General features: G+C 42.0%; 1 protein-coding gene across 4 annotated transcripts in view; it reads right to left on the bottom strand.

Annotated features, from left to right (window-relative positions):
* dock1 (dedicator of cytokinesis 1) overlaps positions 1-27,038 on the bottom strand; it is a 214,321-nt gene that overhangs the window by 25,661 nt on the left and 161,622 nt on the right. For 2 of the 4 annotated variants that reach the window (XM_074619550.1, XM_074619552.1), the window contains exons 30-43: positions 25,964-26,042; positions 24,336-24,436; positions 17,921-17,979; positions 17,108-17,256; positions 16,737-16,772; positions 15,364-15,449; positions 14,908-15,064; positions 13,923-13,963; positions 13,452-13,542; positions 9,841-9,960; positions 8,443-8,532; positions 7,538-7,642; positions 1,177-1,318; positions 231-312 (exon numbers count right to left, since the gene is read on the bottom strand). In XM_074619550.1, the coding sequence (XP_074475651.1) occupies positions 231-312; positions 1,177-1,318; positions 7,538-7,642; positions 8,443-8,532; positions 9,841-9,960; positions 13,452-13,542; positions 13,923-13,963; positions 14,908-15,064; positions 15,364-15,449; positions 16,737-16,772; positions 17,108-17,256; positions 17,921-17,979; positions 24,336-24,436; positions 25,964-26,042 (1,338 nt within the window). The remainder of the gene's footprint in view (positions 1-230; positions 313-1,176; positions 1,319-7,537; positions 7,643-8,442; positions 8,533-9,840; positions 9,961-13,451; positions 13,543-13,922; positions 13,964-14,907; positions 15,065-15,363; positions 15,450-16,736; positions 16,773-17,107; positions 17,257-17,920; positions 17,980-24,335; positions 24,437-25,963; positions 26,043-27,038) is intronic. The other 2 variants (XM_074619551.1, XM_074619553.1) reach the window with 1 other exon arrangement.

Below are 27,038 nucleotides of genomic sequence, written 5' to 3'. Positions count from 1 at the left end.
AACATTTACATCAAAGATTTAATCGCTTTCACCACAGCGGCCCTCGACTCACCACACTAAAAAAAAAAAAAAAAAAAAATGCTAATGCACTTTTGCATGTCATCACCAGCTCTCTAAATTGTTTTTGAGGGACTAGGGAAAGTAAATTGGGCTTGCTGTAATTGAAATGCATGCAGTGTGACTTTGAGTAACTCACTCTGTAATTGTAAAGAAGGGGATATCCTGCTTACCTCACTATTTGTTCAGAGACGGGCTTGTTTTGGAACTTGGCAGGCAGGTCGAGGATGGGCTTAACGGTGAAACACTGGATGTCTTCAGCAGAAACATCAAGGAAATAAACAAAACTTTTGAACTCTGATGAATGAAATGCAATTAATTAGGACATGTTGATAACTCACTAATATTGTTAATCGACACTGAATAAAATCAAATTGTAAAATTTCACAAAATTGATGAAAAAATTAAAGATTTTTAGCAAATTATAATTAAAAAATTAAAGCTACCACGAGGAACTTCATTTTGTGTTGATTTTAGCGGTCCCTGCGGACCAAAGCATTAGTGTTTCCAAGCACCAGGGTCCCTTTAAAAGACCTCTCATTTTACTACAGCAGGGTCTGACATAATGTACATAATGTCTGGATAATGTACAGCGAGCCGGTCATTATTCTGAAATAAACCCTGACATGGCGATGCGGCACCCCGATGTGAAGCATCGCCCTGAAAGGGTTTATTTCACAACAATGACCCGCTAGCTGTTCATTATCCTGCTTATTACATGGCTACTTACTTAAGAAATCAATAATTTGACACAAAAACGGTCCGCCAGAGTCCGACATCAGAACTGCGCCCATAGCAACGGTCTGTTATACATAGCAACGGTCTGCTATAAACAAATATAACAGACCGTAGAATGGCGTGATTGACTAATCAGAATTGAGTATTCAACAAAGCTGTGTAATAATATGTATTATTAATTATATTAATATTAAATTGAAACCATGTCTCCCAGCCCGATAATCACTCCATAAGTATGCGTCATAGTCAATTTGTGGCATATAATAAAAAACACAGTTCCTTTCATTTTGTGTACTGGCAGCATTTAACACAGCGGCTGCACCAAAAGAAATAAAAAAAAAAATGAAATAGAAATGAATCAATGACTTGTGCTGAGGATACATTGTCCAGAAGAACACTTTGTGTCCTCGCTGGGCGGCGTGGTCGTCTTCATCTTCTCTGCGTTGGGAAACTGAGTGAGAAGACGTGCTTCGAAATCCTCTCTGCGCTCGTACTCCTTCCCTCGGTAGATGAACATTTTGTGCTGAGGGACAATAAAGAAAAGTGTGAGACCTCGGACATGAAGGGAGACAAATATCCAATCATGGAAGCAGGTGATACTTTTCACACATTATGCAGCCATAAGGTACATATTCTATGAATGTGGCAGTATTAACAGCACACAGGGTCATTTCGTTCACCATTTCACGGAAGATTAGAGCCAACATTCATTCAATGATGGCAGTCGGGACAGACACGGGACAATGAGAAAATTGTAATATTAAAAGAAAGTTACATGGATGAGAGCTGCTTTGATTTGTAAATCTACTTGGCCCGGTACTGTGGCTGGGTTAAAATACATTATCATAATCTCCATATTAAATACTTGGAAATGAGGGTGACGGAAAGTTCTTGGCACTGATTCAGTGATTAGTCAGTCCCAGCTGAGTTCAGAGTGGGCTTGCTCGGGGAGGACTTCAGTTTGAGCATACTGACAGACTGCAAATAGCTACTACCATTTAGCTGGCGGCTCTCTTACTAACGGCTGCTGCTAACTGCAGCTACTGATGAAGTTGCCTTCAGACCACTGTAATGGTTCAACTTCAAATCAGTGTGGTAAGATCTTGGCACCAGAGAAGGGCCCTCCTCACATCTTAGCAGCTTGATCTCTTATGGCAGTGATGGTTCTTTCATGAACCATCACTGCACAATAGAGTGCTGGAAAAATGAGTTAGCACTTCTAGTTCCTTCTTCTTGAGGTAAATGGGCTTTTTGAATGGGTTTTGGTTAGATGCCTGAAATAAGGTCTGTGGTTAACACAAGCTTAAGAAATGTCCACTGTTTATGTTCAGGCGGCAACCTCCAGGTCTGAAAAGTGAAGCCAATGCAGAAGTGCTTTAAACCTGCATTCTTTCTAACAGCCAGCAGGGGGCGACTCCTCTGGTTGCAAAAAGAAGTCTGATTGTATAGAAGTCTATGAGAAAATGAGCCTACTTCTCACTTGATTTATTACCTCAGTAAACATTGTAAACATGAGTTTATGGTCTCAATCGCTAGTTTCAAATCTTCTTCAATACAGCATGATGTTCATTTAGTAAATTATGGTCCCATTTAGAGTCAAATAGACCATAAAGCAAGGGATGCTGTCGGTTGCTAATAAGTGGCTAAATGAGACTACAGAGGTTGTCGGGGACTTTGAACGTCATCACGCCGACTTGTTCGCCTCTACAGCCTCGTTGTGTTTATACTCGCGCTGATGCGACCGTGGTGTAAATCGTTTGTAGCCTAAAGTTAGATTTTTACTTCTGCCGATTGCATTAACACTTAAAAAAATCAGAATAGTGATGTGCATCTTACAGAGATCATCTTGCTGAACAAAACGTGTAAGTATCATAAACTTGCATAACATATTTTCTGCAATAATCAAAAATCACATTGGCTTTTTGTCGAGGGAACCAGGGCGATACACACACACACACACACACACACACACACACACACACACACACACACACACACACACACACACACACACACACACACACACACACACACACACACACACACACACACACACACACACACACACACACACACACACACACACACACACACACACACACACACACACACACACACAAAGCCCTATGCTCATGCACAGCACACATCTCAATTCCCAAATTAATTAAAGGAATTGCAGGCATGAAATATGCCCGGGGCACTTCTCAAATTTGCTTTGACAGATAAGTTGAGAAAAGCACCTTGATTTCCAGAGTCATTCCTTGTAGCCGCAGGAGAAACTGCTAAATCTGCCTGTGACAATACACTGCTGCAATTCTCAGATGGAGAACAAACTGCGAGATTTGCTTTCAATATGTTCTCTTAATCATTCAAATCTGGTCGAGGACATCTAGTCTTTTTCCATCACTGTATGTTGTGTGGTTATTCATAAGAGGACGGCAGGATTTGCATTGTGTTGTTGAGCATTCTGGTCGTGCGTACAGTAATCTCAATGTCACGATTTTCATTTTCATTACCCTCAAACCTACACTGGCTAGTTCTGGCAGAGAAAATCACTGTCATTGAGAGAATAATTCATGCTCAAATGGTCTCTTCGTTCTTGGCTGGTGGGTAGAAAGGCAATTTCATACAGTCGAGTGACAAAGCAGCACCAGTTCATATAGCTGCAAGTTCAAATGAAACGCATACGCTCAGGATTTAAGCTCCTTGAATATACTTGTGGCAAGACAGGAAGATTTGTAACATACGCGGAGAATGAGAACGGGGGAAACCAATGAGATATCAATGACCCTCTTGGCAGTGATAGTTTTATACTTCCTTTTGATCCACTGCAGAATCATATAATGTTTAACAGACACAGAGGATGATAAAAAAAAAGGTCATCTTGTTTTTTATTCCGAAAACAAAAATAAGTTATACGTGAAGAGTGCACAGAGTACTCCTGAAAATGCATGAGCCAGGAACGTTCCTTCATCTCCCTGAGTGTGCTCAGGGGTCTGTCTGAGGAACATACTGAATGATAGAACATGACAGCTCATATCCGAGTGTCTCTGAATGCGGTGCGTTAGGATACATATTTCAAACCAACTTTCACACACCCTCAACTGCTCTTTAAGCGGAGCGCTCACAGGAAGCTCAATGCGGGGATTAAGTAAAGTTTAGGATTGATAGGAAGAGAAGGGAGAGGTGGAGGAATACGCAGACTGGATGCAAAGTGAGAGAAACAATTGTGGAGTCTTTGAAATACTGAGAACACCTTTAATGTGTCTAAAAAGCTGAAAGCAACTCAGGATTCTTCACATGGCAAACGAAATTTCAAAAGCTTTCAATCGGGCTTCAAAGCTTTATGCACAAGGGGTTGTGACTTTCAATGGTTGAGATAAATATTATGTGCATGTCTTTACAATGTTTGTTTTGTACTGTAAGTAACAAAAGAACACAGAACTACATAAAAAAGGGGACCAATGGTTTAGTTGCGTCTGCAGATCCAAACAAATGACATGATCTATTCTAGAGCACTTTATAATTAGCAAGTACCCCAGTGTCGAACCACATTAACGACTAATAAATCATAAGCGGCTGAATCAAGCGCTCTTGCATTAAATCAATTCTTAAGGGCGGTGGATACAAAATGCTTTTATCAGAGTATTGATTTTCTCACGTAATTGACTTTTCCCTGAGGACACACTGCGATGCTGCAACAAACAGCGACACGGGGCGTGAAACAAAAACCCTCCGAACTATATTTATCTTGATAAGTAACCCGCACTTGAACACTTCCCGATGTACTCACACAGAAATCTTTCAACATGATTATGAAATATATCAAGAGGGGCGAGCACACTCAGAGCACCTTATAGCAGGACAATGAAAGAGCCATAATGCAAGAGCTCTGACTCGCTCTCTATCAGGATAAAATGTTATGTGTGAATATATACTGGACTGAGTATTCAAGACCAGCTTGTACACTACCTTGTATTAGCGATGCTGGATTATGGAAAAAATCATGATCACGATTATTTACTCAATATTGAGATCATGATTATTTAAAACGTTTACTCATTGGTTTTGGACACATCATGCATATGCGGCGGCAGTAGCTCAGTCTGTGGGGACTTGGCTTGGGAACTGAAGGGTTGGCGGATCAAGTCCTCGTACGGACCAAGTATGGATTGCGGAGTGGTAGCTGGAGAGGTGCCAGTTTGCCTCCAGGGCACTGCTGAGGTGCCCTTGAGCAAGGCACCAAACATCCAAAAAACTGCTCCAGTTGCGCCATACAATGGCAGACCCTGTGCTGTGACCCCCTCCGAAAACGCATGCGTGTGGTATGGTATCTATGAGGGATATGCGAAGAGTGCCTTATGGGAATTTGCGTTGTGTTGAGTGACAAATAAAGCTTCTTCTTCATTGATTACACTTTAAAAAAAAGTCTCACTTATAATGGATTTTCTTGAACTTTCAACTGTGAAATAAATAAAAAAATAAATATAAAAAATTATATAAATAAAATAAATAATATAATACATTTAAATAAATAATATAAATAATAAATAAAAATAAAATAGATAAAAATAAATAAGATCAACTATGTTCACAGCCTACTTAAAAACTACTAAACATAAATATTCAATTTCTAAAAATTAATTAGACCTAAATTAATTAGATCAAATATGTCATAGTGTGCTGCCACAACCTACTGAAAACTCCGAAACATATATTCAACATTTTGGTTAACTATATTCAACATACTCCAGTCAGTAACTCAACAAAAGTGGGCGAAAGCGCACCGCTATAAAGGTAAGACGGGGTCTGTGGATTAATAACACCAGACAAAACGAGAGTATCATTACAAAACAGAATGCGGAACAATAATTGTTTAAATCTCAATTATCTTGTTTTCAAAATCGTTAGAAGCCAAAATCATATTTGAAAAAAAAAATAACAATCAATTGCCCAGCCCTACTTTGTATGTATTGTAGCACAAGGAACGCCATGATTTTAAAAGACAATAAAACAATAAATGGGCAAATTAATTGCAGATTCCTAGAGGCAAAGACAACCTGGCATACACCCGGGTTATTTCAGGTAAGGTCAAACTGCCTCCAAAATAAATAAAAAGGAGAGAGAAAAGAGTTGTCCTTTAAAGGCTGTCTAAACAGGCAGTTAGATTAGACCACAGCAGCTTGCCCTGTCTGTAATGGAGTTTCTGCCCTGCCAGATGAAAGGGGTTAGGAGAGGCACATGGAGATCTGAGAGCAGCAACAGGACCCTTGTGAAATGGCTGTTGTTCATAATAGAATGAAAGAGGTATATGATCGGGGGTTGTTTGAGAAACTTGACTTTAACAATATCTTATTCTGTGAGGACTTTCAGTGTGTTGCTTGTGTGTTAAAATGGCTTAAAAACAACACCTCCAGTAGCATGCCAGATGACAGCCTAAAAACAGCTGCAACGGGGAATATATTAACAGCAAACAAATCCTCAGCGCTGCAGTTTGTTTCTTCTTCTAAACAAGATGTGGAGGAGCAACTCTGACCTAACGTTAAACCCACTGCGACAAAGAGAAATCCCTACATCAATTTAATTCTCTGTTTAAATAAAAACTGATATGTGGACAGAGCAGGACACCCTTCACAGACGGAGAGCAGAGATATGCACACAGTGGCACCTCACACACACTGAATAAGCTGTTAAACGCATACTAAATTTGTGATAAGCTGTGATCAGATTGGCAGGACGCCAGCCAGGACATTTAGAGGGGAAATACACATCGGTTCAGGTGTAGCGGGCCAAGTATACTTGGGTAGGGTTCTAAATAGACTTGAGGGTGATTATTCAGTGTTCATATTCATAATGATTAATAGCCAACTAATGGTGGTCATTGTAAAGATCAGCTTCCACTGTACGGTAAAGTAAAGCTCCGGCTATCTAAACAAGCTGAATTGTTTTGGGATTATAACCCACGATTCAGAAGCAGCCACCAAAAGCAATTTACAATGTGACCATTTCACTTCCTTTCACTTTGTATTGGGTGCATGCTTTTGTTGTGCAGGACGCCTTGCGATGCAAGCCACGCGCACGGCGTGGAGAAAAGGGTGTTCGGCTGAAGTTCAGGTGATGGAATTAAAGGCAGTGTTTGCAGCGTGAGCAGCGTTTTGATCGTACAAAACAGAGATTGGGGTGTTTTCTGGCCTAAACAGCGGTGGATTTTGCGGGAATTTTTAGGAGTAACTGATATAGTACATGCTATAAACAGGTAGATATTAGATGCACAGGAAGGCTTAAAGAGGTGGGAGACTATGAATGAGAGAGAACGAGGCTGGCAGGGAGAGAAAGAGATTGTTTTGAATTCACAGCTCTCTTTCTTTTTCCAACAGACCCACTTTTCCCTCTCTGTAGGGCATCCGTCCAGCACATTACTCGGGATCTTCTCTATAGCCCACACATGCTATAACAGCTGCTTATGATTCACAGTTTTGTGTTCTGTGAGTGAGTAAGTGAACCGTAAGTGAAAACCAGACTAGGTGGGATGTTTCTCAAGTTGAAGTCCCGCCACAACAACCTAAACCCGTGGGAGCGAGACGCGTGAAACACATTGACGGCTGAGGCCGAGGAACTAAAAGCAAGCACTTGTAAACCTACTGATCGTCTGTTTTGACAAGTGGCTCACCCACAGCCGCGCTATCAGCCATGTGCGGGGAGCTGAGAGTTGCGGGGGATGTATGTTGATGTGAGTACTCACGCGTAGGAAGGAGGGGAAGCCCATGCCGTAGTAGCCGACGGCAAAGTAGTCATGTTTGGGCCGGATGACCTTCACGATGTTCTCGTAGAACTGGGCTTGCTTCCGCTGTTGGGAGACACAATGGAAAGCTTCAGTGTCATTGAAAACATTGTGATGCATTTCTTTTGTATGATCCTCATTTTATTTGCAAATTATACAAATGAATTGTTGTTTCATTCTTATCTTGTGACATGTTTTTGTCATCTCTTTTATACTGTTGCTGCCGATCTAGACCAGAACACTCTTGAAAAAGTGATTTTAATCACAATGAGGCTTTCATGGTTAAGAAAATAAAAAATAAACACATCATAGTCTTCTTTGTCCCTCTTAAAAACTCACGTCAATGTGCTCTAAATGTAGCCTTTCAGAGCAGTAAAAGTCCATATACTGAAATGTGACAAATTACATTAACGTTACTACGAGGAACTTTCATTTAGTGTTGATTTTGACAGTCCCTACTGCAGCAGGGTCTGACAGTCTGCCCCGCACAGTCCTGGTTCTCCCGTGCCTCCCTTCCCTCCTGCGGGCCCAACAATACGGCATAGGTCTCCAGCAGTGCGGTGTCAGTGTTGGCTCCCAGCGGGGACCGGCAGAGCAGCCAGGCGAAGCTCTGGGCTAGAGTCTGAGCTGAAGGAGTTTCCGGAGAACCTGCATGATTTCGCCTTATTTCACGCTAAATCCGACCCGGTGGCACCGATGACGAGCATTAAGAATAACTATATAGAAATAGACAATCTTCTCGCTGATGGTGTCGTTCACTTATGTAGGTCACATAGAGGCATCGGTATTAAATTGAGACTGTTTTCATAACCAGTTAAAAAGTTCCTCATAGTAACTTTAAAGTTAATTTTTAAAATATTACTTACCAAGGATGCGCTGAGCTGCTCAAAGTCAAACATTTCATTCTCGTACTGTTCAGCCAGCTCCTTTCCCAGAATGATTGCCTCCTCCCACATCTATTGGACACACACACAAACAGAGACAGTTAGTAAATGAATTAATTATCAAGATTCACGCTGAGATAAAGTATTCCTTATTCAGCCAGCTGAATAAAACTAATTATGTCTCCCAGGCAATCATTTTCATTATACGCCTGTTTGAAAATGAATAAATGTGAATTATTTGTATCATATTAGTATTCTTTACTTTTTGATCTAAAACACTAAAACTGTCATGCTCTTTGTGGGAAGCAAATTTCTCATAGCGATGCATTTCCCCTCGAGGGTCATCCAATGCAGTGGAGTGGTGTCACAGATAGACGGGAGCCACTCGAAACATGTTGAAAGGCTTCTAAGTGGCTTCCTGACAGACTCGATTGGGCTGAACCGATCTGGGCCAGGCTGGAGGTGGACCGAGTCCAGACTGCTGCTCAGATCAGCCTGCCATCAGTGAGAGTGGTGGTGGCAACACCATCTGGGACTGCTTCCTGGATGACTCCGATGACACTCTTAGAAACTGTCCTCAGTTGATTCCTCCCTCTCTCTCTGGAGTGTTGATGTATTCTGACAGCCACTGTAACACTTCCTGATCACTCTGCTGTGTTTTGTGTGCGCATGTTTAGCCAACGCTTTTTCAATTTCTTGCCTTCCTGGCAATATCCTGCTGAGTGACGGTTGGCTAGAGAACCAAGAGTGGCGGCTGCACCCCAACACTGATGACACATGCACAGCCTCGGGGACACTGTCTCTGAGAAGCTCTGGCTGCAGTCCTGCAGACCCGTTCCAGGCTTAGCTTACAGGCTGAAAAAAAACATGTTTCTCCTCTGGAACAAAATATGAGGAGTGTAGAAGAATAGCACAGTAAGCTGGTCCTACTTAAGTAGAACATTTTCTCAATATGAGGTACATATGAACGGCCTGCTCTTCGCGTCACAACTGGGTGTTTTCATGCAGAGATGGTATTCAAGTACCTCGCTGAAGTGGTGTGAAGGAAAAAGAGAAAGCTGGCGAGAAGAGCCGGAAAACAAGGGTTTTATGAAAGGTAGCGGACAAACACAAAAGAGCCACATTAATGCTTGTGTGGTCTCATATGCGCCTTCGTCCATAAGAGCATCAGCTAAGAGAAGAGGATTATTTACAATCCCCGTTCTGTAGAAAAAGGAAGATGAAACTTCCATTCAGCGGCTCTTCTTCAAAACCTGCCTTCTCATGCCAGAAGAGGTATTTAACAGAGATGACAGCCTCTAAAAATAGCATCCTCAGAGTCCAGGATTTATCATGATTATGACCACTCTTCTCTGCCAGAATGTGTGCGTGTTTTCTTACCTTGCCCTTGTCGAAGTAATTGATAATCTGCTGGTAGAGCTGGTCCTTGAGCTGTCCTTGAGTGGTGGCCTGGTAGCCGTCTCTTTGGGTCAGGTGGGCTGCACACTGCTCGTCCGACCACTACAGGAGGACAAGTTAGCATTGGGGTCAACGCTGTGCGATACAATACGGAGCAAACTGGGAACAGGTGACAAGAAATCAATCGCTGAGTTATAGCCGATGCAAATGGATGCGATTGATTTGTAATTCTTTTTTTAAAGCTGCCCTGTGCTCGGGCTGGGCATGAGGGAAACTTGAGACATGGGCAATGAAACATGCGTCGATACATATTGAATGACTCAGAGAGAGAGTCAGTGCAACACATTCTTTCACTTTCTGTGACTAATACATGCTGTTATAGTTCAGTGTTAATTTTGTTAACGGAAACTCCGACGAAATATGTTCGTCAATGACCTTTTTTTCATGACTAAGACGAGACAAGGTTATTAAACACTAACGGTAACAATATCAAACATGCAATATCACTGATGAAAAAAGACGAGACTAAAATGTAGTTTAACCTTTTCCGCTCCACCACACTTTTTCATAGACCTGTTTATGCCTATTTTAGGGGGAGCAGAGGGTCTTTAGGGGGAGATAGCAGGTCAACAGTAGATGTCACATAGAAGAGGTGAACATCATCTGAAAGCTGGGAACCTGAAGATTAATCTGAGATGCAGCTCAGCACTGTGTGTCAAGTTCTTCTAATCATAAATCATAAATAAATATTAATTAATTAATTAATTAATTAAAATGAATTGTGAAAGTGTACTATAAAGGCTTATGATAGATGTATATGATGATCATTCCCATGCTCTGTCATTTGTCAGAAGTTGTTGCAGCATTTTTTGTGTTGATACCATTTGTTACACGGATTTGGTGCAAAATTTAACCCTTTTTTACCACTCGAGAATTGATCAAAAATGATCAAAAATCCCTCCAAAAATACCACATTAAGACACCAAGACCTTGAGGAACAACCATAGAAAAAGCCATGTTGTGATTTGGTGGAGATTTCTGCAAGAATTTTATTTTTTGGCTCTAAAACTGCTCCTGATAAACAGCCTCTGCAAACATTAGATTTGGCCGAGGGCACCGGCGCCCTCAAGGAGTTAAAGAGGTTAAAAAATTAAAAACCTTCTCTTCCCCTCTCTCTGTCACTGTCTCGCTCTCTCAAACGTACACATCGCGCTGCGGCGGCGGCACTTAGTCCGTCTCCGTGTCCTCAGTCCTGACAATTGTGCTACTATAATGCATAAAGGTTTGGGTAGTTTATTAATGCATATTTACCAGGTCTCTACCAGGTGAGCTACAGCCGCGCCCCCAACAAAGATGCATTCTTAATCATCATTAATAACCTGTGTTTCTCATCAGATAACACGATAAAATCTTGTGAAATAAGTTTGACGAAATTGACAAAATGATCGGTTTGGCTAGACTCGATTGACTGAAACGTGAACACAAAAAAATAGCCGACAAAATTAAGAGAGAAAACATTTTGACTAAAAGTATTGACTAAAAACGTAATGACTATTTGGCGTTTTGAGTTGTCGTCGACTAAACTGACTAAAATCTGACTAAAACTAATAAGCATTTTCATTTTAAGAATAAGGCTAAAATCTAAAACAGCTGCCAACATTAACGCTGTTATAGTATTTAGCTCAAGTATCACCACAACCCAAAATAGTGCTCCAGTCGGCTACTGGTCTATGGGAGCAGAGAGAAGCATCACTTATACTCATGTTAACAATAAACATCAGATACAATCGAGTCATGCAGCAGCGTAATCTCATTCATTACACATTTTGCTTGATTTTGTAAAGAACTTGCAGACAAGGAAGAGTGATGCAAAAACAAAAAGAAACAACAAGACTGCGGGGGTATCCTTTTGTGCTGACCGTGTACTCCATCATGCATCAGCATGGAGAATAATGAGGTTTCTGACAAGCTAGAGCAGCTTGGCTAACAGGGAGACGGGCAATCTGATTGGCCTCTGTGTCGAGGAGGCATAATCCTGTGCGCGCTGCCAGGACCGATTCATTACCAGCCGGCTTTTAATTGGTGTTGTGAGTAACCTGAAGTGTTAAGATCTCTGTGAAAGCCGGACCAAGTTTTTTGTGTGCGAGGGGGCCACATTTGAATAGCAAAGCCGAGGAATTTGCATACCCTGTGCTGGAGATGTGTGAAAAAGTAATTGCTCTGCACATTGTTGCTGTGGCGTGAGGAGGGATGCTGGGAGGCTTTGGATCAGGTTATTGATTCCTTTACAGCTCAACTGCGGCATTTACAGGGTAGAAAGGATCTGCGCTTATTCATGGATGGCTGGTGACGCTGCATCGACAGAACTAAAGTGCTGATGCATCTCTGACATTACACAAAGGGATGCAAATTCATCAGCCGTTATTAGACTGCTGCAGGTACTCTACTGGAGCACTAATTATTACTACTGGAGCCGGTTTCACTCTCTAACTACTGGTGGATGCAAAAGTATGCATCCATCATTCAAGCTTGTTTACACGTGCCTGTATGTGAATACAAAGGGAGGACAAAGATGACACGGGACAGCTTATTGGAGAAGAAAGGATTAATTCAGACTCTGGCGGAACCAAATTAGCCAATTTCCACAATATAATAGCGAGTCCCTCTCTGAAGGTACGATCAGGAACGCCACAGCTGCCGGGAGATGAGCAGAATTAAAAAGATAACAACAAAAACAACTCCTGCAAATGCTCGGGCGAGGAAAATGTGATTCAGTCACAGCCTGCTCTCTCTCCCCTGTCGGGACCTGCACAAAGGCTGATGCAGCCAGCTATTTATGCAAATACAGATGAGATGTAGGGGTGCGACCATTTTGGATAAAAGGCAGAGAGGAACAACTCCAAAATTCAGGGTATACCAAACCCCCGACTGGGAATAGACACTGCAGCTCTTTGTGTGAGGAGCTCTGCGTGCGGATGTGATATATTTTTGGCAAAGATAAAAAACTTTCCGAGACCTAGAGGAGGCCTACGTTAACAAAAAAGGTGTGATCTTAAAGGAGACACTTCATGATGGCTTATAAATATTTATGTATCTAATTTGAGATATCGTTACGCCTAAAATGTGGTAGAAACATACCCCGTTTTCCACATAAAACCAGAGGCGCCTCGCACTGTGATTTATAGAGGATTCTTCGTTTCCAGCTGACAAAGAGGACAGTAAAAGTACACCTTTATCTCGAAGCACCTCAGGTGGCTGCTGCCGCTTCATCCTCTGCTTTAAACTATGTCTCAGCTTTCTTTTTTTCCAGGAGAGATCAGATACTAGCCGTGATTTGCATCGACTACGCAAGGTGAAAAAGATGCTGCTCAGCAAGTCTGCCCTCTTAGCAGCCATCTCCTGCCACGCTGGGATTAAAGGGATGCGGCCTTATCTTTCTAAATCCCGAACACATTCAAATTCACTGATACACACTTGTTTAATACCTGAGGTTAAATGCCATCTGCCCGACAACAGCTTAGCGGTGTATTTGGCTTCTGTTTGAAGTTTTTATGGGAGTTTATTTTTTTGCTGTGGATATTGTGTCTGTGTACCTTGAGCAGTTTGGCGTGCAGCAGCAGAGTGTAGGCAGCCTCGGTGTAGTTGTCGCACTCTTTGTGGAGGTCACACAGCTTGTACAGGTACCTGGCAGGAAAAAAGCAATGATTTATGGGTCACGTCTGGGTGGGCCTCTCACACTTTTTAACAAAAGACAGAAAGTTAACTCCGCTAGACTGATGCGTCTTGACAGCCTGATTTACCTCAAATACAGCTTGACAAAAAGATTGGAAAACTCTAAGTGGCGAGATTGTGGAAATGTGGTATATCAACAAAAACAAATATTTTATTTCTGGATCTCTCGGGACATACAGCTGGGAAGAAAAAGGCCAAAATGTACAGCAATAAGTCTTTGGCAGGTAAATTTAACTTAACTGAAAGTCACAGCATAGAGTCACCTAATGTACTGTATGTAAAGTACCTTTATGGTGTGTGTAAAATGTCTCCAAAGGCTGGATGTGACTTACCTGATGTACATCTCCTCTCGGTCTATCTCCTTGTAAAAGTTCTACAGGAAGGAAAGAGACACACCATTAAAATGGATCCAGTGGCAGCAGTGTCATTGTACTGTTTACAAAGGTTCAGTGCTTCATGCTTACATTGCACAACTCCAGAAATCACTAGACTGTAGATTAGTTTTTAATCTATTTAAAAGAACAAAATTTTGGCAGTGTGACAACTCAATTTGGTAAAATATGGATAAAGAATGTCCTGGCTCGCAGCAGGAAGAGTTAAGTATTTACTAAAGACAAGGAAGTAAGTTGGCTGACATCAGTGTCCCACCGCTCCCCTGGCTGAAACTTTAAACTTACATTTTACACCATCTGGCACTGAGAGAACATGACTCCGGTAAATGCCAGTACTGTACTTAAAGCAGCAGTGGGTAGAAATGGAGCAAATATGATTTTTAAAAAAAAGTTATTTTTATAAAACGGTAACTATATCCTGACAGTAGCGCTTGTGACAGGTAATCTGAAAAAAAGAATGTGTCTCGGTGTCCTCCGGTGCTCCTAATGGCATCTGCAAGATTTCACAGACCGGAGGAAAACAACCAATCAGAGCTGAGCTGGAGCCTTGCCGTCTTCTGAGCAGCTGTCAATCAGTCGCGAACTTCGATCAAACGGTCAAACTAGGCAGCGCTGATCCAATATGAATCAATATTCTGTTACTGCAATGCCTATTTCTCTCCTCAAATGTTTTCAGAAACATCTTGTAGTGTACTGTTTAGCTGTAAAATGAGAACATTTGTGAGGATATACCAAGCACTGCCCACCAACCGAGTCACAACTGTGTCTCAGTTCAGTAGCCTCTGAACAATGCGTTGGAGTTGATAATATGAATCTCATTGATAACTGTTGTTGGAGTGATTCATATACACATACATATTCATGTAGGGGATTCCATGTGTCATCATTACTGGGCTTGTGTGAGAAAAAAAAGAAAGCATCTTACGAGCACGTTGACGGTGCAGCTCATGCGGTTTTCTTTGTTCTCGTCGTGCATGATGGTCCTGTAGTCCAGCAGCCTCTCCAGCAGACGAACCACCAGAGTCACGAAGTTCTCGCCCGTCTTGGCCAAGTACTTGTGCTTCCTGCAGTGCTCCAGTAAACTTTGGAGTGGAAAAGAAAGAAAACAAACACGAAGCGTGTGTAAGAGGCTCTTCCACAGTTTAAAATGTCTGACTTTTTTGCCACTATGGATTTTGAAGGGAAACAATCTTTTTTTCTTTTTGCACATTAAAGCAGAGTTAGCATCCAACTGTGCTGCAAGCAAATATCACAGTGGCAAGCTGCGATAGCCGTGTGATCATCAGCACACTGTGATTATTTTGAGTGCCATGTCGCAATTAGCATTACCTAACTTGTGAGAGAGGCTCAGGCGTAATCCTGCCCATTAATCAGCACTTACATTTTCTGAAAGAGAACTTTGTACTGCTCGTCTCCGCGGCCCCCCTCCACTTCGTGATCCAGCTTGGTGATGATCTCGTTCTCGAACTGCAATTAGACAGAGCAGGCGTAAATAATCAGTGTGGCTAATTTTTCAATTCATTAACGGCATCTCTCTGTCTCGCTCTCTCTCTCTCTCTTTGCATCAAAGCTTTGGCTGAGGGGATCTGGGCTCCGACTTTAATCGTCCAGCTGGTATCTTCTGTTCGTTATTCTCTTATCTTATTATTATCTGTATAAATTTGGTTAGAACACAGAACAAGGCCGCATCTCGAGACACATCCCCTTTACTTTTGGCTCTGTTGTTGCTGTAGCCTGTGACAGTGATGCATGGATCTTATTTCTCTGATATTTGTATGTAGCAGCTTTATAAAAAAACTGGTTTTATTGCTCTGAAACAAACCAATTTTCACTGACTTCTTTATTTGCTTGTGTGTTGGCCAGACACAAATACAGAGCAGGAGAGGAGAGGAGAGTGCAGCCAAGTAAGAAAAGATATAAATGCTGCTCTCTGTTAAGCCCAGGATTTACAACACACACGGAGAAGGAAATATTACTGGCTTACAGCGTAAAAAAGGAGTCAGGCCGATGTGAAATTGATCACATTTCACTGAAGGGAAAGAATGAAAAGTGGCATTCACCTCCAATGAGCCAGAACCTGACTGACACATTGACTTAATTAGCAGCTCTCCCTTTCCCCTTCCCTTAAACTACCACTGTCTTACACAGGACTACAAGGGGCCAACAGAGACATGACGCCATTGTGCTGCTTTACAATTCTGATACAAGTACAATAAGTGTCACATACTTTAGGGCGCCCACATAAACATCACAAAGCTGAAAACTGCCTGAGACATCTTATGGCTGAACAGCTGTAGCCAAACGGATTTCCTCATGCAGAAAGGCTTCATTTTGCACGGTAACGGGAACATAACATTAAGTTCCACTTACCGTGGCTGTTGATAATCGCAGCACAACAAAATGAGATTTGCAGAATTACAAATAAGCTTATGGCTATGAAACTTTTTTTTTTCTGTTTGAGTGTTTACGCCTCTTCAGATTCCCACATCAACTCACTTTTCATTGAGTCATTTTGGTATTTTTAGGGCTGTCAATCTATTCAAATATTTAATAGTGATTAATTGAGTGGGCAAATATGCTTGTTTTATGCAAGTGTATGTATATGTTTATTCGTGAAAATCAATTAACAACACAAAACAATGAGGTACTGCATTTAGCATAAAAAATATGCTCAAATCATAACATGGTTAACTCAAGCCCAACAGGCAACAACAGCTGTCAGTGTGTCAGTGTGCTAACTTGACTATGACTTACCCCAAACTGCATGTGATTATCATTAAGTGGGCATGTCTGTAAAGGGGACAAGGGAACACATTTTCATTCACATATTTTGAGGTCAGAGGTCAAGGGACCCCTTTGATAATGGCCATAACAGTTTTTCCTTGCCAAAATTTAGTGTAAATTTGGAGTGTTATTTAGCCTCCTTCCTGACAAGCTAGTATGACATGGATTCTTTAGGTTTTCTAGTTTCATATGATACCAGTATCTTCACTCTAGCTTTAAAACTAAGCCCACTACAACATCTGAAAGATTGAATGTGTAAAAGCGTTAAAACAAATTTGCGTTATTATCACGTTGACTTTGACAGCCCTAGTCATTTTGCTTCGTCATTGTATTGGACGCACCCGCTGGAAGCTGCACGTGAAGTGGAACTCGCACTGCATCATGTCAAAGAAGATGGGGATGGTGGCCTTTCGCAGCTCGATCTCAGGAACCAGCGTCATCTCCAGGATGGGACCCACCATCTCTGGGATGAATTTGATCTTGTGGGGCCCTTAGAGAGGAAAAAAAGACACATAAACGCATGTTAAATTTCAGTTTCAAGTACGACATGTTGATTCTGACAAGGAATGACTAATCCTTAATGTGCTACAGATTTAAAATTAGCGGTTAAAAACAAATACAAAATCTGGCTCCATGTGTTTATCAAGTCTCTCATCGGAATTTTCTATGACAATCATGCGGTAAATAACTTCAACACCTCAGGTAAAAAATAGCAAGATGCTCATTAAAAACCAGTGAATGAGTCAATCTAATCTGGTGGAAAGCTGCAATTAAGGGATCAGATGGTGTAGGTTACAATGAGAAGATTTTAAAGGAGGAACAGGTGCCCAAATCTAACACCACAAACCCCATATCGCAATTTCATTCCAGAGAGAATTGACTGCAGAGTCTCTCTCATCACACAACAACATAAAGCTAATTAACACATGATTGTCTATATTTAGCTGCTGTTGTTTGCCGAGCTGACTCGTAATGACTGTGAGAGTACTTAGTTGGCAGATAATCATAAACATGACTGGAGAAAAACTTAAACACATGTTAATTGCTGCTAACTGCAGTTTGTTTCCCTGATCTTTGAGTGAATTCATTCAGAAAAAAAACCCCCACAATTTTCTTTGGATACAAGTCAAACTGAACAATATTGGTTAAATTACCTAGATTGTACCACATGTCCCTGATTTCGAAGCCAATTTGTCTTCTCATGTCCTGGTACCTGAAACACAAACAGAATCAAATATTACTCAAGCTGCAGTCAGATCATGGCACAGAAGATACAAATGACTTGGAGCTCAACTGATTTAGAAAAAGACTCATGCGAAGCGTTTGCTGACAATCTTAACTGTTTAACGCAGCATAATATACTGTATGTATGAATGGCTGTGTCGTGCTCCAGCTGTGCCGCAGCTGCTGGATCCAAAGTCAATGTCAATGTTGTCACGGTCGATGCAGTGAAAGGGAGTGAGATGCAACACAAAACTAGAGATTATCTTGCGATGGGATCACACCAGCTGCAATGCCAAATCGGAACAGGGGCGTAAAATGAGGGCCCCTTCCACACTTCCTACCCCCACCCCTACTTCCGGCACCCCTGCTTGGACCACACCCATCTTCGAACTCGGCCTTCATTAACTCTAAAGTTACAGTTGCACGGTTGTGATGCTATTGTGGTGACAAAATCTGTCCACACACAGACAGACAGACACCTACTCAAAACTTCTTCTGTGTTAGTAGGTGTCTCCAGGACCACATTTTACCATGATGACACACACAGACTCACAAGGTTGTGGACGGTAACAATAACCAAGTGTTCGTTGCTATTAATTTTTTAAAAATCTGACATATCTTCATTTGTTCTTGGCGTCACCGATTTAACTAGAATTACCGCCTCGCGGTTGTATACCTCCACCAACCAGTCAAGTTGCAGTTTACATGCATATCTGTCCAAAATGTCATCACTTCATCATTTCATCCTGTTAGACATTTGTGTACAATTATCATAATTAGCATATGAATTCTTGAGTTATGGCCAAAAACATGTTTTGTGAAGTCAAAGTGACTTTGACCACCAAAATCGAATCATTTCATCCATGAGTCCAAGCGGACGTTTGTGCCAATTTGAAGAAATTCCCTCCAAGTGTTCCAGAGATATCGCGTTCACAAGAACGGTACGGACGGTTGGACGTACAGACCTGAAAATATAATGCCTCCGGCCATGGCTATTGCCGGCGCAGAGGCATAAAAATGGATTTCATAGCCCCTCTGAGTGCTGCTTTGCTCTGATCGAGGTCCATATGTGCAGTGACCAAGCTAAAGTCAATAAACTGTATTATAATATGTGTTTCCTGTTCCTGAGCTAAATACCCTGGCAAGTTAGTTTGTTTTGTCTTTCCGTGATGTTCTTTGAAATACAAATGCACACTAATGACTTATTTCCACTCGTGCAAGTTTCGCAACATGCACACACGCCGGCAGTCAGCAGGCTGTCAGCTGCGGTCTGTCTTCTGCTCTGTGTATTTGACAGATGACAGAGGCAGCGTTTGATGAGACAGTCTTTGTTGGTACTATTTCTCTGAGGTCGACTCGGGGTGTCGAGAGCCCTCATATATAAAACAAAGATTTGCAAAAGAAGCTGGAAGGATTGCTCCCGTCCTGACTCCTTGTCTAGCGTTTGCGAATGAGGGCTTATAAGCTGATCAGCTCTGCCATGTCTAGGTCGTGAACCAATCTCCACGGCGGCTTGGAGCTCGTCTCCGTGCCCGCCACACACAGGCCCAGGTCACAGAGAGGACACATAGTGAAGTGGAAAGGACAGAGAGGGGGAAGACAGACAGTGAATGATGGAGGCTAACAGGAGTGGAAACAGTGGGCAGAGAGGCAGAAAGTGAGACCAGTTCTGTGAAAACGATCACACACATGAAACTAAAGTAATGGATTTAGTTCTCTGAACACCGATTGGACAATAGATAAGAAAAGAGAGTAAATTCAAGCCTGAAATTGTTTTAAGATCAAGAATATAGAGGACACAATGGAGATAACAGTCCTGAGAGACTGTTTTTACCGTATCTGCACTGGTCTGGTGTAGCGTGCTTTAGCCGCATCATTGCATGCTGAGAAGTAATCAGATGTATTTTCGCTGCTGGCTCACCGTGGGGAATAACTGCACTGAACCGCAATATTGTGGTTCTGTTCTGAAGCGGTGCCAAACCGTCACAGACTCTGCCCCCTCAACCAAGGCACTCGACTGCGTAGTTGATCAGACGGCTAAAAAAGAAGCGGTGTGCAAAGTCTATGGATAAATCTATCCTAATTGCGTTAGCCAATAATGTATTAAAACATTCATTGAGATTAAAATGTCAAACAGTGCCTGGCATAAAATTACAGATCACCTTATAATGCCAGGTAAAGGCCTTTACACACCGGGGGGCGTGACGAATAAACAAGAGGAAAATGCTAAATGATTGCCTGCGAATATTATATGTGTAGGTAGGCAAATATAGGCACAATTCAACCCGTTCCGCTCAACGTGATTGGTTGATGCATTTATTCGCTCAGAAAAATCTACCTCGTTCAAAACGCTTTTTCGCCACGTAATATTCATGCTTTTTGTAAAGTATACAAGACAAACAACAGTTCGAAAAAATATATTGATGTGCGAATCCGGTGTGTAAAGACCTTTATTTGAAATTTTTTTTTTTTTTTATTTGGTTAAAACTACCTCACAGCCTTGTACAAAAGCTAGCGACCTATTTTCAGATTAGATTTGAACTAGGGCTGTCAAAGTTAACAAGATAATAACGCGTTAGCTCAAATTTGTTTAACGCCACTAATTTCTTTAATGCATTAACCCAACTTGTGATTATTAAGTTGTAGCGGGCTCACCCTAACCCTAAGGTACTGGCATTATATGAAACTAGAAAACCTAAGGTTTCCAGTGGTACCAACCATGTCATACCAGCTTGTCTTGAAGGAGGCAAAATAACGCTACAACTTCAGGAAAAACAGTCATGGCCATTTTCAAAGGGGTCCCTTGACCTCTGACCTCAAGATATGTGAATGAAAATGGGTTCTATGGGTACCCACGAGTCTCCCCTTTACAGACATGCCCACTTTATGATAATCACATGCAGTTTGGGGCAAGTCATAGTCAAGTCAACACACTGACACACTGACAGCTGTTGTTGCCTGTTGGACTGCAGTTTGCCATGTTATGATTTGAGCATATTGTTTTAATACTAAATGCAGTACTTGTGAGGGTTTCTGGACAATATTTGTCATTGTTTTGTGTTGTTAATTGATTACATTATTACAATAATAAATATATACAAACATTTGCATAAAGCAGCATATTTGCCCACTCCCATACTTGACAAATATCCCTTTAAGGTACGTTTTGAGCAGAAACATACTGCGCGATTGATCACCATTAAATATTTTAATCGATTGACAGCTCTAGTTGTAGTATGTAGTATTTTGAAAATTAACAATAGCAAGTGTGTGTGTTTGTATAGATGCACTGCTGATTTCACTCACTCTAACAACATCCAGTTAGGGTAAATCTAAGGTATGCAAAACTCTAATTGCATCTTCAACACAATAAATCAAATATGTGCCACCACTGTGAGGGGCATTTAAAGTTAAATGAGGCGTCAGAGTCATCAATAACTTTTTTCCTCCCTCCAGTCTCATGTCCTGTCCAGCTGGTGGCGCTGCAGGCGACTGCATTGTGCGCCCGTACCGACAATCAGGCCTGTCTAACATCAGACTATCACACCGAGTGACTGATGGAGGCACGGTGGCACCTCTGTCTCCTCTTCCTGGCGCGCTGGTGGCATGACACCTTGAGGTGACATTGCAGAGACGTATAAAGATGAGAGTTTGAAGTCTACACCTCTCCTGACCTCTAATTAGTAAACATCCAAAGCCTCTTTCACACATTGTGACATTTCGGAGCGCCCTGATGGAATTCAGAAACCCAATTGATTGTTTTGCCAATGTTGTACAAAGACACGCTAATGTATTTAGACAGAGAGGAGAAGAGCACTGAAAGAATCCATAAGGAAGACGCTGCGTCACCTCTTTGTAGTCTGGCCGGGTCAAAACACTTTACCACATTTAGCTGTCAAACGGGGGAGCGTCGCCCAAGGATTGATCTCTAAGCAGAGTATTGGCAAGATGATAAAAAAGATGCCTGCCTCTAGAAATTACTGTAAAGCTGCATGCATTATGTATCACATCTTTGACTGTTTTTTGCCTCTTATCCGCACTTTTCATCTCGAGTGTGTCTTATAATTTATTCCTGTGCACATCTGTGATTGTTCTCATAGCATGCATGTGTGTGAAGCATGCAGGTTCGTGTCTCTACATATGTGCGTGCTCTGGAGGCATCGTGTCCTCGTCTGAGCTGAAGCAGACGCAGGGTGCCGTTCTGTCACACCGCTACAGGCGGCGAGACAGGCAGCTATGACTGTCGGCTGTCAGGACCTACAACATATACCTGTCAGCTACGGGGCGGAAAGCTCTCGGAGAGATTGACTTGAGAATAATAGAGGGAGAATGGAGGGACGGCTGCGAGCAGAGAGTGGATCTGGGGCTTGTGTAATGTCACGGAGGGTCAGGGGGGCAAAGAGCAAGATTGTGAGGAGAAAGGAGGAAATGGTTGTGGTGGAGGCACGAGGTGATGAAGACGGAAAGGAATACAGACAGCGGTGGCCGACGGAGCACGAGAGAACGAAACCACACAAGTGATTGACGAGCAGCGGCCTGTAAGAACAGATGAGATGTGATCAAAGCCGGAAGCAAAGCAACGTGTGAGATATTCACAAAACCTGACAATATGACACTCCCTCTCCTCGTCACTCATTCGCGGCGCGTAGCATGACAATGACATTGCTGCATGCTCATTTATACAGCTCTCTGTGTGTATGTCAGTGGGCAACCCCAACCCGGAGACCTTATCTCCTTTATACACAGCCCTACTGGAAACACAGGAACATGGCTACACACAGATGCATGTATCCTCCTACTCAGGCCATGCAGCACATGTCTGTAAAGACACGTTGTCAGTGTCCCGACCTACATGTGAAGAGGAAACGAGGATCACACAGACACCGGTAACGCACCAGAACTTCACAAGCAGCACCGGGAAACAGACATGTGTGACGCAGGAGAAAAGCTGACGCTAAAAGAGCTAAAGAGCTGCGCTCGACACAACTCTGATTTCACCCCTCTGTTCTCTGCTCCCAAGCAAGGCACAATAATTGGTATTGCAGGCAGGACTGACAGTTCATGCGCCAGCACACAGGGAAAACGGGATGCAGAGACGGGGAGAGGTAAAAAGAGAGAAGGTGAGCTGTAGGTGGAGGGAGAGACGAGCAGAGACGGAGAGGGAGAGTGGGTGGGTAGAGGTAGAAAGAGTGGGTGAAAGAGAAATTGGCAACCCCTGTATAATATCCTCCCGGGTTGCTCGGGAAGCTACCTGGTTGTATGTGAATGACACATTCGGGAATGTCAAATAAACAGTCTGGAAATAGCAATGGCAGAGATTATCCCTTTTCTGTGCTTATATGCCAGGAATGGCACTTCTTGTGTATGCGAATCAAACGGCTGTTTCTTTCGGGGGAAGGCTGACAAGTGGAGAAAGGCAATGTGGGGGTGGCTGGGAACGTCTTGTTTGCTGTATTTGGCTGTTTTGTGTGGGAGCTTATCAGGTCCGATAATAAAGCACTGACCAACGAGGAGCCTCGCTGTCAGGCATGGGCCAGCGTGATGAATGCTTCAGTGACAAAAAGCTCCTCCAAATGAAGATGAGAGCCAATATGCTCCACGTCTGCCCAGAAAGCATTTACACGTTTGGCTGCATTACCGGGCTCTATGAGAAATACTAATGTAGATGAATGGCTTTCTGTAGACACAGGCCAGCGGATGAGCGGGAAACAAAAACTGGTCTTAGAGCGGATTTTCAGAAGCAATAAATATCTAAACTTTGTGGATTCTAAACGATGTACGCTGTGATATCAAATGTTCTGCCCTTTAATTGCTGAGGGAATAACAAGGAAAAAAGTCATAAGGAGACGCTTTGATGAGGAACCAAAGACCTTGTATCCTACATTTCAAGAGATTCCCAACTCTGTCTGATACCTGGGAGTACAAGATGTGCTCTCCATAACCCCTGGAGTTACAATGAGGCTGTTCTGCTTTGTTCAGAAGGGCGAAACAAGTAGAGCAGCCTCCACTGGAGGCCCGGTGTGTCGGGTATCCCTGTGAGCCTCCGTGTGATGAATTATATAACGCCCGCTCGTGCTGCGGAGGGAGCTTGGGCTGTGTTGGTGTGCGATGAGGAGGCCCCGTGGATGGATAGAGAGAGAGAGAGAGAGAGAGAGCGAGAGAGCGAGAGAGCGAGAGAGCGAGAGAGCGAGAGAGAGAGAGAGAGAGAGAGAGAGAGAGAGAGAGAGAGAGAGAGAGAGAGAGAGAGAGAGAGAGAGAGAGAGAGAGAGAGAGAGAGAGAGAGAGAGAGAGAGAGAGAGAGAGAGAGAGAGAGAGAGAGAGAGAGAGAGAGAGAGAGAGACTCACTTGTGGAAGATCTTGGATCTTTTGTCGCTTGAGAAGTTCTCCAGCTGCAAAGACTCCTGGGTGAGGAAGGCTACCGCCAGGTGAAAGTAGTTGTTCCACAGCTGAAAGACACATAAAGACAGACGGTGAGCGTGGTGTTAAAAGAATAAAAGAACATTTAAGTCACAGTCAAAAAGCAGTTTTACAATAAAATCCTAGAGTACCACACCACACCATGTGGGCTGGAAAGCTTTATAGTTTCATTAAATCAAAGGTTTGGATGCGACGGAAGAGGTTGGTGATTTAGGTCGATGGCCTCCAGAGCGCACTCTCAATCAGACAATGACAGCAGCTAAAAGGAGTGCTATAGAAGCCCCCTTTTTTCATTGCAAATACTCATATCCATGCATCAGAAATAAGTCTCTTCATGATGACTTTCCAAATCATATAGAGTACACACTTTCTTATGAGAATACCATTAAGCCAAAATGCACGACTGTTTAACCCTTTAAAAACAGACCTCCCACCCGTGCATGATCCTGTTTAAATAAAAACATAATAGCTTGAAAATTCATTCTTTAAGCAGCAGAAAGCTACAATTAGGCTTCTGTCTTTCGTGTCATCACGTTGTAAGCTTGTGATGACGCCATTATGTTACGTGCGGAACATAACGAAACTATCAAAACGCTTTGGCACTCGATCTGCTCATAAAAATGAGCATATCTCAAACACAAAAAAAATGTGCATAGTTCAAATAACTTGACTTGAAGTGTTAAGAAATATTTTGGATCAATATGTTTTGTGTGTTTATTTAGTAACATTTTATGAAAAATTGTCTGATTTAATTTTTTATGACACAATTCAATACTTGTATTAATTATAATAGTTTGACTGAAATAACCTTAAAGCTTAGGTTGTGCAGAATTTAGAGATATGAAGCATTTTAATAAATGACATCACAATAAGCATAAATACCGATGTAGGCACTGGCGGTATGATTCATGCCGGAATGCATAAAAAAAACATGTTATAATGATTTTTATGAATGAAGTTATTACATGACTGTAAAAGACTACAGTAAGTGATTCTATCCATCGTCTATCTTTACTCCACTGAGCTGTGGTTTAAAGTAAAGAAAACATTTTAATCATACACCATAAAGAGAGTGCTTTAAGTCACAATTAAATGAATCAATCCATAAAGGCTTTAAAAGCAGTTTAGTTGGTGACAACATTACCGTTCTTCCATATGACAGACATTTAAAAAGCAAGCAGAAAAGTTGTTCTATTCAAGGGGGAGCAGGTTAAAATATTCTGAAATGCACATCAAATTGCCGGCTATTACACAGTAATTGATGTTCCCGCTCTACAATTTTTTTTTTATATCTACTGCCTTCAGATCTTTTTTTTTTTCCTCTATTCAGAAGGTCCAACAGTGCTCCATGTGGAACATTAAAAAGAAGCCTCAGTGTGAAACTGCAGAGTAGGGATGTGTTAAAAAAAATGCCACCAAATCTTTCCCAAAGCTGCTGTTACTATTGTAGCACTTAAAAATGACTGAACAGAACATCGTCTTTGGAGGGTGGGGGGGGGCTGCTATCAAGGTTGTTTCCAAAAAAGAAAAAAAGACTTTCATAGTTCAGCTCTTACCTGTAGCTCAAAGTTGGTTTGATCCAGAAATTTCTTGTTCAGCACTGCTGCATACTGATTAATGGCCCGCAGGAACACTCTGGAAAGATAAAGAGGAAAGTGTTTGGATCTCGTCTTCTTACTAATGAAAGTTTATTTCCAACTCAAAAAAAAAAATGAAGGTATTTTCATTCTATAGTTTCTAATTACATGAGCTTAAATGTCACTTTCTGACATCTCTGTGCATTCCCTACTGAAACTAGTTTTGCTTGTTGATCAAGTAGCCGCCAGATGTTCATATTCACAGCCCAAGCAATCACCAAATGTACACAACACTTCAGGCAACAACCTGCAGAGGAAATGCTCACACATGTGCCATGTTTGTTAGGTTACAGAAAATGTTACACAGAATATATAATGACCTCTTTTTCAATCCACAGACTGTATATAAGAAGTGGACGTAGTCACTGTGACGTCATCCATTGGCGTGTGGACTGCTGTTTTGAAGCCTTGAGTTCGGCATTTTGACCGTTGCCATCTTGTTTTTTTGCAACCAGAAGTGACACGAGAGGGTGGAGCTATGTACAGCCGAACGATGCCATTTTTAGGCGACCAAAAAGGTTATAATTAACTTTCATGAACTGAAAACACACTGTGAAAGCTGTAAGACAAAAACACGGATAACTCCCAGACCGGACAACGCCGTGGTAGCAACCTGCCAATCACAAGGTAGCCACGCCCAAAAGCATCCCCTGCTTTATGGTCTATTTGACTCTAAATGGGACCATAATTTACTAAATGAACATCATGCTGTATTGAAGAAGACTTGAAACTAATGATTGAGACCATAAATTCATGTTTAAAATGTTTACTGAGGTAATAAATCAAGTGAGAAGTAGGGTCATTTTCTCATAGACTTCTATACAATCAGACTTCTTTTTGCAACCAGAGGAGTCGCCCCCTGCTGGCTGTTAGAAAGAATGCAAGTTTAAGGCACTTCAGCATTGGCTTCACTTTTCAGACCTGGAGGTAGCCCACTGGTTCAATCATATACTCAAATATACACAGTATGTTTATTATAGAGGTTGCAAATAAA

This window comes from Sebastes fasciatus, chromosome 20, assembly GCF_043250625.1.
Source record: "Sebastes fasciatus isolate fSebFas1 chromosome 20, fSebFas1.pri, whole genome shotgun sequence".
NCBI lineage: Eukaryota > Metazoa > Chordata > Actinopteri > Perciformes > Sebastidae > Sebastes > Sebastes fasciatus.
This window is presented reverse-complemented; position numbering and strand designations above follow the sequence as displayed.